General features: G+C 41.0%; 1 protein-coding gene across 6 annotated transcripts in view; it reads left to right on the forward strand.

The window, feature by feature from the left end:
- The first annotated feature begins 1,482 nt into the window (after positions 1 to 1,482).
- nfatc2a (nuclear factor of activated T cells 2a) overlaps positions 1,483 to 12,676 on the forward strand; it is a 43,401-nt gene continuing 32,207 nt past the window's right edge. For 3 of the 6 annotated variants that reach the window (XM_041799721.1, XM_041799722.1, XM_041799724.1), the window contains exons 1-3: positions 3,162 to 3,579; positions 5,794 to 6,727; positions 6,957 to 7,125. In XM_041799721.1, the coding sequence (XP_041655655.1) occupies positions 3,423 to 3,579; positions 5,794 to 6,727; positions 6,957 to 7,125 (1,260 nt within the window). In that variant the 5' untranslated portion in view covers positions 3,162 to 3,422. Of the gene's footprint in view, positions 1,993 to 3,161; positions 3,580 to 5,793; positions 6,728 to 6,956; positions 7,126 to 12,676 lie in introns of those variants that run through there. The other 3 variants (XM_041799723.1, XM_041799725.1, XM_041799727.1) reach the window with 2 other exon arrangements.

Genomic DNA, 12,676 nt, shown 5'->3' on the forward strand with positions numbered 1-12,676 from the left:
GGTTCCAGCTGACCCCTACAGGATGCATGTGGCTGCCCCTGGCTTCTGGACCAGCCCACCGGGTGCTAGAGGAAATCTCTGTGCGACAAGTGCGATCAGTTAAGTTGAACGTTGCTGGTGGTGCTGAGGTGTCATTGACTGGTTCTTAACTGTTTCAGCTGAACTTGAGGCAGTGTTTCCAGGTCGGCGCCTGGAACATGACTTCTCTTCAGGAGGGCTCTCGCATACCTGCAATGTCCAGGGAACTAGCTTGGCTTAGGATTGCTGTCACTGCCTTGTCTGAGAGGGTGGCGCTGGTGGTTGCAAGCTGACCGGTAAGGCCTGTCAATAAGCATTTACTGCACGCCAGACCGACCCATTCATTAAGCACAGTCTCGTTTGTCGAGACTGAAATGGTCAACTGCGAAAACACCCTTAGTCATGACATCAAACATGACTGAGATGGGCTACCTGGCTTCTTTTTATCCAAAGGCTGGTGTGTGAACTAGTGCTGTGAAGCCTGCTGGATCCTCGCAAGGAATCCCAACCTACCACCAGAGTTACATTGTGCTTAAAGCAGGTGAACAGGTTGCTCTGTGAAAATGGGATGGACACCCTTCTCTCTGCTGAGTTACTGCATAATTAGATCAACTTAGAAGCTGCTATTTAAAGGTGGAAGAGCTGCACATTGTTGCTTCAGACTCATGATCTGTTTAGAAATTAAAAGTGAGCCCCGACAGACGAGAGCTATTAATAAACATGACGGCACATAAACTGAGACATGACTCAGACAAGTGCATAAGATTAACTCATGGATTGTTTGCCAACACTGCAGTGAGGTCTGCCATGGATTTAGAGTAGTATGAGCCAGTTCATCAGATATGCTGTAGGCTAATATCATCATCACTGTTACACAACAGACACTTACTCTACTTATTTTTTACCGGTTCAGGACTCCAGAGTTTTTTATGTTTGAGTGCTGAAGTTTGATGTGGAAATGAAAAAGTGAGTCTGTATATTTGGCATCCAAAATATCCATACTTTTTTCCCCTTAGATGTTTCCTTATGTAACTTACATTGCAATGGAGAATGTGTCTGGGGTCAGTCTGTGTCGTGGTCTTGTTCATCCTTTTTTTCCACTCGAGTATCAGAAAATGCTGCAGATTTCCATTAGGAAATGGAAATATTAGATGGAAGCTGCTCCACTCAATGGAAACAATGGAATTCTCTATATTCCATGTTCAAACTACGACTTTATATTAGAGCCATATCGTCCTTAATTATTCTCAAATATGAATTAAAGTTGAACTCTTCCACAGTCTAGCAAACTGTGTTAAGTAAATTTCATGTACTGTATCCTGTAATCAAAGTTAAAACCATTTTTCCCTCTCTCTCTCCCTCTCTCTCCCTCAGCGTCCTACAGTAATTTCTTCATCCCCACAATGAAGTTCTTGTGTGCTACTGTCTGAGAGAAGCCGCAGAAATGCCTTGGCGCAGGACTCGGAGACGTCATGGATTCCTGAGTGTGGGGCTTTGCAGGAAAGCCCTGAGTCTCCGACATGGACCGGCTCCAGGTTTCCATGGCAAAGGCGCACAAACAGGAGGAAACACTGAGGGAATCCCGTTATTTTACAGCATTGGACCATTATAAACACCCAGAGCGGGGAAGGAAGCCGCTCTTGATACTCAAGTAATCCTTATAGAGCTCTCGGAAGAGGGACTTCATACCAGAACCGCTGCTGGAGCTTGATGCGGCTGCATGTTTTCAGTTACAGACACGGAGTTTGCGCGCAGCTGCTGTGTGGCAGCGTGAAGTTTTTGAACGTGTTCTGAAACTTTTTCACGCTGTTTCGCCTTCTTTTAAGATTTCTAACTGAGGAGAGCTTCTTCTTCTACGGTCAATAGCGGAAATTAATTTTTCTTTTTCTGTATTTTTTCGCTTTTTTTTCCTCCAGATGTTCAGAGAAGCTTGGAGACTGGCACAGTACCACACCATGAGGTCCATGGATCAAGGTACTGCTGAAGTGTTGTGATTATCTGGTAATCAAAACATTTGATTTTTATATGCTAGCCTTATTTTAGCCCTAAGATGTTAAAGTCTGATATAAATTGAGCTGTAACACCATGTGTCAGGATGGATAGTCTGGATGTTTATGTTTGGAGATTGACGCACTGACGCGCTTTGGATGATCAGCGCGCAGCATCACTGTCAGACACCTAGATATGGATAAAAGACAGAAAACCAGCTTTTGACAGCAGCATAATTCTTATGTTAGATGGAAAACACTGAAGACTTTGTTTTATTTGGCGCTAAATACGCCAGGAACTTTGGGCATACTTTAAAGGAACGTTATTTTAATTCATGGAATGCTATAAAACAGAAAGCAGATGACATCAGGTAGTTATATAACAGAAATGGCAACAAATTCGTGTTTTTAAATCGTCTGCCTGCTTTATGTTGGGTGTGACTGCATAAAATATTGGGTAATGCTTCCCAAATTAGGTTCATCCACATATTTAAGCATGTTGGATGTTATCTATCACTCTCAAAGCATCACAAAGGTCTGAATTTAAGCCAAACACCTTCTTATATGTTTTATACTTTATTAGTTACATTAGTTTGAAAGTTCCTCTGTGTTTGGCGTCTAAAATAAACAGAGTAACGTAAGGGTTGCTAAAACTAGACGTAAAAAATCACTATTCGACGGTTTTTATTAGGTATATGATGTGCATGATATGCTGAGTGCGCATTCAGCTTGCTGGCCGAGTGGGTGGGAGGGACGCCCCAGGATCGGAGCTGCGTCGTGCGTAAATCTGGGGATTCCCTTAGGGATCCCGACCTGTGCGTTGAGTATAATCTCTACGAGAGCGCGTAAACACAAGCTGCTTCAAATCTAATCCAGAAGAGCAGGATTAAGTGGTGTATTTTGATTACTTCGTCCCCCGTATGTAAACACGGTACTGCCTTATCGCTCCAGACGTGCTTTTTTACGCATAGGTGTTGTCAGTTGTCAAACCAGTTTATGAAGCCGGTCAGCACCCTGCTGTGTCACTGCGACGCGTCAGACACCCGGGGGCAGCACCAGGCTGCAGACACTGTCAGAGAGTCGTAATATACCCGAGCAGGGCAGTAATTCATCCACATCGGGCTGCGCTTTTTTCTGCCCTTAATCCTCGACGCATCAGAGGCGTGATCGCACTCAGAGTCAAACTCCAAAAGTCTGCATTCAGAGTGAAATATAGACCCGCCTTCCTCTGAAAATAAACTACGGCGAGCCCAAACAGGAAACCCGGGCGCTTCACCTCCTGCAGCTCACCGATGCATCATCTGACACACCGAACACCAGCACCAGCAGGTTCCCCAAATCCACATCAGCGCTACAGCACCTGATCCGCGTCCCTCTACGTTTCGCCTGAACTCCAGGAGGAACACATTGACACAGATGACCTCCTTTTACGACGAGAAAGACTTGGAGGAAGAGCTCAGCCGAGTCAACTGCCCTGAGGATGATTTGCAGTTTGAGTACTTGTTTGAGTATGAGCCACCTTGCAGCGACTTTGCGGGAGGGAATCAAGGTTGGTCCGAGGCGTTTTGGCAAAGTAGGCGACTCCTGTCACTCTCTGGGTTCTCTGTATCCTTGAAAATATAACTGACCTACAATTATTATTCTTGTGAATGAAAAGGATAAAACAGGAAGTAAATCTGACAGGCTGCTTGATGAATGATCGTACTCATTAGCTATGAGAGGGAAAATGTCAACATGGCTATAGGTAGTTTAACCATTGGGGAAATGTGGGCAGTTATCTGGGGCCTCATGCTCATGGAATGACCCTTTAAATACATCAGAAATGTGCAGCAGATAGAAAGTATACACCTAAACAGCTCATGTAAGACATGTAAACAAAGAGCAGACAGTTTGCCAAATAGCATCAACAGAGTTTGATTGCCCAAAATGCTTCAGGGGAGAACCAACAGCAAGGTCCAAGCCCCTCAAAACTCCCAAATATCTTCTTATCAAGCAAGTTAAAGTTAGGTAGATCCTTAATAACATGAAGAAACAATGAATTGTTGGACAAACATGAGGTGAAATGGCATGCAATGAATAAAAATGTAGGAATTGTGCCATACAACTGGATATTGCACCAAAAGTGAGCATGCACTCTTTATCTTTAAAAGTTCCAACTGGCCTTTATAGGTTAAAATATTCAGATTTGATGGGTTTGAGTCATGATGCTATTCTTGGTGGTGTGAAACCACTGTTGTGGGTTTTTGGGTGTGTACTCTTTATTTATTTATTTATGTATTTAACAAAGACACACAATAACACCCTATTCTATGACACTAATAATGCACAGATGCACTGCTACAAGCGTTTAAAGCTCATTTTCAACACTTGTCCATGGGAGGCTCTGTAACCTGAATATAGATGATCTGGTATATGTTGTTTACTTGCTATGATTATTTTTAGTTAAATGGGAAGGGAAAACTGAGAAAACTTCAATTTTCAAGTTTCAGAAGGTGGATTATTTCTTTAACCTGAAATGTGTGTCAGAATATCAGTTAAATTCATTTGTTTGCAGCAGAGATGTTCTGCTCTACACCAGTGATTCCCAACCTTATTTTCATTAGACCCCCCCCCATATCTGAGAAAAGCTGTAACCCCCATGACCCCCTATGTTTGACAGAATCCCAACTAAATAGGCCTATATAAACTTGTTCTTGACAGAAGATCTATGTAGAAACTATAAGAAAAAACAAGAAAAAACTCAAAGTTCTCAAGGTCAGAAGGCTGTTAACTTAAAAAAGGGAAAATAAATAATTGTGATTTTAAAGGTAAATGGATGAAAAACCAAAAGATAAAATAATTGAGACAATAACATCGAAAAGCTGAAAGTCCAACCACTGATTTCAGTTTGATTTCTTTTGAATTTTTTATTTCACACTGTTTTGAATTTAGAATTTAAAAATGTGACTTTTTGAGTATCTTGTGTCAAAATTCATAGCATTTCAAACTTGGAGATACCATTTTTTCTTGTAAATTTCTGACTTTTTAAATTCTCAACATCTGAGTTTGAAATCTTCTAAACACAAGACTTTATAATCTAAAAATAAAAGATTTTTTTTCCCAGTTTTTTACACAAAAAATAAACTTTCTGTTCATTTTTTATTTTTTAATTGGCCCTAATACATCATGTTTTCAAGCATGGCTTTAAGAAAAATATATACCTATACATCTAATTTTGACAATGTCAGAGCAGAAAGGGTCCCGCCTCCTAGATCTTTGGTGCCCCTCCTAGGGGTGCCTGGACCCCAGGTTGGGAACCACTTCTCTACACAATATGCAGTCATTCAAGCTTTATGTTTTTTTAGAATAGTTTACCAAAAAATCCTACTTTATTTGTGTAAGTTTTTTTCACTTCGTTCAGTACAGCAGTTCATATCACATTTGCAGTATGAGTAAAATAATCCTGTTTAGATCCAAACTCATTCAGTCCTAGTTGAGACCACTGGTGGACTCAGATGGGGGGCTGAGGGGGAAGTTGTCCCGCTTGGAGCCCTTGTGTTTCAAAAACTGCTGCAAAAGAGCAAAGGTGTCCATGTAGGTGTAAAATCTTTGACTTTCTGAGAGCTGTTGCCCCACTACAAACAGCAGGTGCCCTTTTCATCATTTTTGCCCCTGCCCCTCAAACATCCTCAGTCCGCCACTGGTTGAGATTAATTTACAATGGCATGAGATTAACTGTAGTAACAATTAAAGTCACTATAGATACCTCCAGACACTTTTACTGATCTCTAATCTTTCCCTCCTGCAGATGATCCAAACCTTGCATCTCACAAAGTCCTCAGCCCTGAGTCTGAGCAGGCTTTCCCTCTGGAGGAGGCCTCCCCATACGGCATCAAGTCCTGCAGCCCCTCGTACAGCGAGCATAACACCGAGGTTCTGTCAGGATATGAGAACCAGGAGGCCAGGAACTACCTGGACAATAGCCGCCCTGCAGGCCTGGCCCTGAGCCCACGCATCGAGATCACACCCTCGCGTGAGCATTACAACCATGGTCGAGACTCCCTGCAAAACCAGCACCTGAACATCAGCCCCAGACCCACCCTCACCGTACCCGGACATGAGAACCTCTCCTACCGTGAGCCGCAGTGCCTGAGCCCCGCCAGCAGTAACTCCTCCACCAGCTGGCACTCTGAGAGCTACTCCCCCTGGGCGTCCCCCTGTGTGTCCCCCAGCAGTGGCCAGAATCCTGGAGACCTCTGCCCCCGGCTCCAGAACATCCACACTGGCTCCCCCCGCACCTCTCCGGGCACCTCCCCTCGCACCAGCCTGACTGAGGACGGCTGCCTCGGTCCCCGTTCTCCCTCCCCTAGACCTGGCTCTCGCTCCACGTCCCCACAGGGAAAACGCACGTACGACATGTACAGGAACCCCAGCCTGGTCCCTGGGCACCGCTCTCGCAGCCCCTCCCCCCACAGCGGCCATGAAGATCACAACATCGGTGCCCACTACTCACACAGCAGCCTTAGTGATGCCATGAATGGGTTTGGAAGCAGTCAGCCCGGCCTGGTGCCTACCAAAATAGTCAAAACATCCAACCAGGTTTACACGCTGTACCCAGAGAACCATGTAGAAGGAAACTACCTGGTCTCATGTGACCAGGACATAAAAACCAAACCGGCTGCTGAGCCATTCTTTGTTATCCCCCCTATCTGGTCCAAGCCGCTGGTTTCCAGCATCTGCAGGTAAATCAGCAGGAAAAAGTCTATTTGTCTATTATTAGCCAGTACCACGATTTTATTGCTTGCAATATATTGAAATAAGATGCTTATGTGGACTTTTCAGGTGAGTATGGCTTATATAAAGTAGAACTAGATGTTTTTGCAAGGAATACAACAAACACGTGCTAAGAGTTGAGTTTTGCAGTGTAACTTGCATTGCTTCGAGATTTATATCCTTCTCTGTGTCCTTCAGCATCCCCGTGGCGTCTCTCCCCCCACTCGAGTGGCCGATCCCGAGTCGCACGGACCAGTATGAGCTCCACATCGAGGTCCAGCCGAAGCCACATCACAGAGCTCACTATGAGACAGAAGGAAGCAGAGGGGCTGTCAAAGCCCCTACAGGAGGACATCCTGTTGTACAGGTACGGCCAAAACAGGATTAAAGGGACAATAAGTTAATGACTAAAAAGTAAAACTACTCACAGATGAATTCAAGGATTCAAGGTTTATTGTTGTTCCAGGGAGTGTTAGTACGTGAACAGCATTAAAATTACGTACTCAGGTCCTGGTTTACGTAATGGATTGTTTAAACTTTGCTTTGAAGGGTGACCTTGAGTGCTCTGAAAGGCACTTATGAATCAAATGCATAATTTTTTTTATTACTAGCAGTAAGAAAAAGAAGATCATGCACAACCCCACCAGGAAGCCCCTGCCTGAGCAGGGTTTCCACAGATCCTTGAGAAGTCTTAAAAAGTCTTAAATTGGAATTTAAATTTGAAACAATAAAAATGGCTGAAAAAGTCTTAGTTTTTACTTGTGAGGTCGTATATTTTAGGCAAGATGTGTCTCTTTCCGGTCCTTGTGTTTTAGCCGAATGTATTCTATTTCACCCATTCTTTCTTGTGTGTAATGCTTGTCCACACCACTCATCATATTTGGGTGTTTATAACCAAAAAGCTCTTTGCCCTAGTCCATTTGTTGTTCATTAACAGTTAAACAGTGTTAGATTACATATTTGCTAATCACACTCATGCTGCCGTATTTAAACCTCTCTAGCCTGGCTACGCTCTGCCGCTTTTTCTGCATGCTGCTCTTGCAACCCTCCTCCACCCCAGCTCCTCCTTGCAGTGATGGCTGCTCTGGGTTCTATTTGCTGCTTCTCTCCCTGCCTTAGGCTCTGTATATCGACATAGAAAGAGCAGGAATGTGTGCTGTTCCTGCTTGATGCTTTCCACGTAGGCTCACAGAAGAATGAGGGATCCCACAATAGCCACACAGCCAAACATAAATAACTATAGGTAGATGAAATTGTTAACCCAGAATGTTTAATTATGTTATTGTTTCACTCTATTGTCTGTTGGCCGGTACTGTTAGTAAAATCTGCTCTTCTTTGGCTGTTAATTTCATCATAAGCCTTACTTCCTATAGCAGCAGAAGTTCACTCAAAGTGCAACCACAAAAGGCCCTTTTTTAAGTGAACTCAGTTTACAATGCTCATACAGGTCTTTGTTTATACTTACAGGATGGGATGCTTTAAAAGGTCAGGGATAATTAATACTATACTCAGTGGTGTAGTGCAGGGTATACTTGATATATGTAGAATACCCACTTATTTTTATGTCACTAGAGAGTTTACCCACTTTAAAATGAAGGTTTTACCCACTTCTAAGAAGTGGCTGAAATGGGGTTAAAAGTCACAGATTGAAGTGGCAAAAATGAGCGACAAGTGGCTAAAAAGGGCAAAAATGGATTAAAAGTTGCAAAAAGAAGTTGCAGAAATGGGGGACCAGTGGCTATAAAGATTGGCATTATTGTCTTGAAGTGTAAAAATTGGAAAATTGGGCAAAAGAGTGGGCATATCAGTGAAAGTGTTAAAAATGGGTTATAAGTGAAAAATTAAGTGGCAAAAATGAGCAACAAGTGGCTAGAAAGAGGCGAAAATTGGCAAAAAGTGGCTAAAAAGTGGCAAAGTTAAAGACATGTGGCTAAAACATGGCATAAATGGGCAAAAAATGTGTTAAAGTGGCATCAAAGAAGTGGGAAAAATGGGCAAAAAGGCTTTAAAGTAGTGGTGTAGTGCAGGGTATATTTGCTTCTGCACACACGACTACACCACTGACTCTACCCTCTTCTGCAGGCCCCATTACACCACTGATGTCAAACATTTTAGAAATGTTACCTCAAGGCCCATACAAGCTTTAGAAGTGATCAATAAAACCTTAGAATTTGGTCTTAAATAGATAAAATTTAAGATACAGCAGTGCTATAATCTAAAAAAACAATGCCAGATATACATATTGTCCTTCATTAGGCACACCTGTTCAGTATTTTAATAATGCAAATATCTAATCAGCCAATCACATGGCAGTAACCAGTGCATTTAGGCATGCAGACATGGTGAAAACAATTGCTTAAGTTCAAACTGAGCATCTGAAAGAGGAAGGAAGGTGATTTATTGAACGTGCCAGGGTTGTTTTTGTTAGACAGGCTGATCTAATATTTCACAAACTGCTGATCTACTGGGATTTTCACATGAAACCATCTGCAAAAAAGAAAATCTCCAGTGTACAGCAGTTCTCTGGACCAGAATGCCTTGTTAATGTCAGAGGAAAATGACCAGACTGGCTTGAGCTGATAGAAAGGCATCAATAAGCAGCAGAGGATTGCACGAGGTGACACTCCTGCCAGATAGGAACAGAAAACTATCCAACAGAAGATTGGAAAACCATTGCTTGGTCTGATGAGTCTCAGTTTCTGCTGTGCCACTTGAATGATAGGGTCAGATTTTGGTGTAAACAATTTTAAAAGTCTTCCAGAGCACCAATAACAATGACATGTCAAAGTCACATAAATCCCCTTTCTTAAATATACCTAATGAAATGACTGGTGAGTTTGTGATTTAGTCTCATGCTATCTTTTCTCACTTCCTGAATCAACCCTAAATGCCCTAACCCCAGACATACATGACGCATTGTAACCACTCTGACAAAGTCTCAGAATTGAACTCAGGTCAGTGAGCACCACAGACCGTCTGATTTGCTTATTTTCAGCGTTGGCACTTTTTATAGTCTGCCGTTGTGCTCCCTCCCCCCTCCTGGTTTTAACCATACAAACAGATCTGTGTTCATGCTGTCAATTACTTCCTCTTACACCCTGGTTTGTTGACTGGAGCTGACCTGAAGTGTTGAAACTCTCAGCCTTTCTAGACATGGCTAAAAAAAGTGACTGTGGTTAAGATAATGACAGATCAGGGGGGAAAAGAAGTTTGTTATGCTTCTTAGAGTCACAACTAGAGTTGCTACGATACCAGATTTTTAAACTTTGATGCGATACAAGTCATACAAGTGGAAAATACATCAGCTCTGGGAAACAAATTTGTATAAAACCTGCTGCACACTGTCCAAAATGCACAAATAATTGGACAATGTTTCTGTGCCAAAACATTGCCAATGTATTTGTGCAATCTAGAAAGTGTCACCTCCTTATCAAGGTTCAAGGTATCTTTATGAGTGGCTGAAAAGCTGAATTTTCTGTGCAGTGAGGAGTTTAGGTGTTCCAATGATAAAAGCGAAAAATAACAGCAATGCTAATATACAGTCTAGGACCAATCTAGAAAAAATACATTTAAAACTCATGTTAAAATGCCGTCACAAACATCATTGATCAACCTCTTAGACCCAGTGTGTACATATTAGGGTATTACATTACAAATTTTAGTATTTAGAGGTACTTGTCTGGAATTTCCAAAGAAAATTGTATGGATTTGTTTGTATATTTTTGAGGTTTTGATTTGATTTTTTGGGGGGAAGTATTTTATAATTTTAAGGTACTTTAAAGGGAATTTGGTGATTTTATTCATTTATTAATTTTTTTTAATTTGATTGGAAGTTTTTGGGGAAATTCCTTCAAAATTTTTCGGTATTTTCTTGCAAAATTCTTGGGGTATATTTTTGGAAGTAGCCTATAATTTTCCATGCCATTTTGAGAAATTCATTTGTAGATTTTTGGGATTTGCATGGTTAATATTGGTTGGAAGTTGCTTTTAAAACTTTCGGAAAATGCTTGAAATTTTTTGAAGGAATTTTAATGGATTTTTTTTAAGGATATATTTGTATGTTTTGTAGGGGGGGGCATGCTTTGAAAGTTTCACGTACTTCAATTGGAATTATGGAAATTTGCTTGCAATTTTTATAGACACATAACTGGAAATTTGGGGGGGCGTTTCATCAATTTTTTTCCAGAATTTTTATGAAAATTTTGGTGGAATTTTTTTTGTTTTTGGGGAATTTGTTTGTAAATTCTCTATAATTTCCCATGAATCTGGTGGAATTTATTAGTAGATTTCGGGAACTCTTATTGAAATATTGGGCGGAGATGGCTTTTATATCTGGGGGACTTGCTTGAAAATTTTCAGGAACTTTGATGGAATTTTTGGGGATATGTTTGCATATTTTTGGAGGGTTGATTTGAAGTTTTTTGGGAAGGGGTTGCTTTGAAATATTTAGCTACTTCAGTGGGAATTTTTTTTGTAATTCTTAAAAGTTTGTTTGGATTTTATTGGACATTTTTCTTGGAAATTTCGAGGGGATTTGTCTGGATGTTTTGACATATTAGATTAGAAATGTTCCAAGATTTTTCTTAAATTTTGGTGAAATTTAAATGTTATTTTTTTTTTTTTTTTTATTTGAAATATAGAGTGGAAATGGCTTTTAAATTTTGGGGGACTTGTAAATTTTTGTGGATTTTAGTGAATTTTTTATGTATTTTGTTCTAAACTTGAGGCTTTTCAGAAATTTTCACTGAAATTTTATGGGAATGAGTCAGGAATTTTTGATTTTTAAGGAGATGTTTTAAAAGATATTTTAAAATTTTCCCCCAAATTTTTGGTGATGTCCTGGAAATTTGTAAAAAAAAAATGTGCTCCAAAAATTTCTATCCTTTTTACAATAAATTCTCCAAAGCCACAAGAATTTTAAGTGCAAAAAACATATTCTCTTTAGTAAAGTAGTCAAGAAATGACTTTTTTAAATTGTGCTGTGAGATAGGTCTGTTGTCCTCATTAGTGAAAACTACTTCCAAATAATTAATAGAACCTAAAAAGGCATTCAAAAAAAAGTTTAGGTCTCAGGAGGTTGGATCAAGACATGATAGATTGCTATAAAGACGCCTTTCTCTTCACAGGAGAGGAAACTATAACTTTTGCATCATTATGAGATGCAGTGATGTCTGAAGAAATGGCAGTATTTTTTAAACTTTTTTTCTACTATTTATTAGTGGAAAAAGTCAGACTATATCATTTAGAAACACATGGTATCAAAAACATTAAAGTGTATTTATTTTTACAGCCTTCGTCACAACGTTAAATCTGAATGCAGCATGTTGAAATGAGCTGTGACACACATACAGCCGTCTGTATGTCCAAGAATAGGTTCAACTTCCTCTTCTCTGTGTTACTGTGGCAACATTTCAAAGCTGTTTTTGTTGGTGATAGTAGCCTCTTGTTTCTCGAGCTGCTTTTCCATCCAAAAAGGCCTCAGCCTGAGGTCAGTTCTGCCTGGTTTGCCCATCCAATCAGATGGTCAGGCCTGGCTAGACACGGCTGCACTCCTTCACCTCGTCTCTCTTTTCCTCTTCTCTTCCTTTTTTTTCTCTCTGTTTTTCCTCGTTCACCTCTCTCTTTCGAGCCTCGTACCCTCCACTTTTCCAATGCCGCTCTCTGTCATGACTCACTGCTCCTGCCACTGCCATGACAACGGGCCGAGTGCTCACATGCTCGCCCGCTGAATGTTTGCAGTCCTGTGTTAGTCAGCTACAGGACACAGAGAAGGCTTGCTCATTCATGCTGTTGTAGTCTTTGGTCACATTTAGCTATTAGAATCATCAGGTCTTAAATGCATTGTTACTTTTTCCATACCAAGTGTTTTAAAGTGGCAGTCCTTTTTTTTAATGATCAGTTGTACTGGAAAGTACCAA

Source organism: Cheilinus undulatus, linkage group 11 (genome assembly GCF_018320785.1).
Source record: "Cheilinus undulatus linkage group 11, ASM1832078v1, whole genome shotgun sequence".
Taxonomy (NCBI): Eukaryota; Metazoa; Chordata; class Actinopteri; order Labriformes; family Labridae; genus Cheilinus; species Cheilinus undulatus.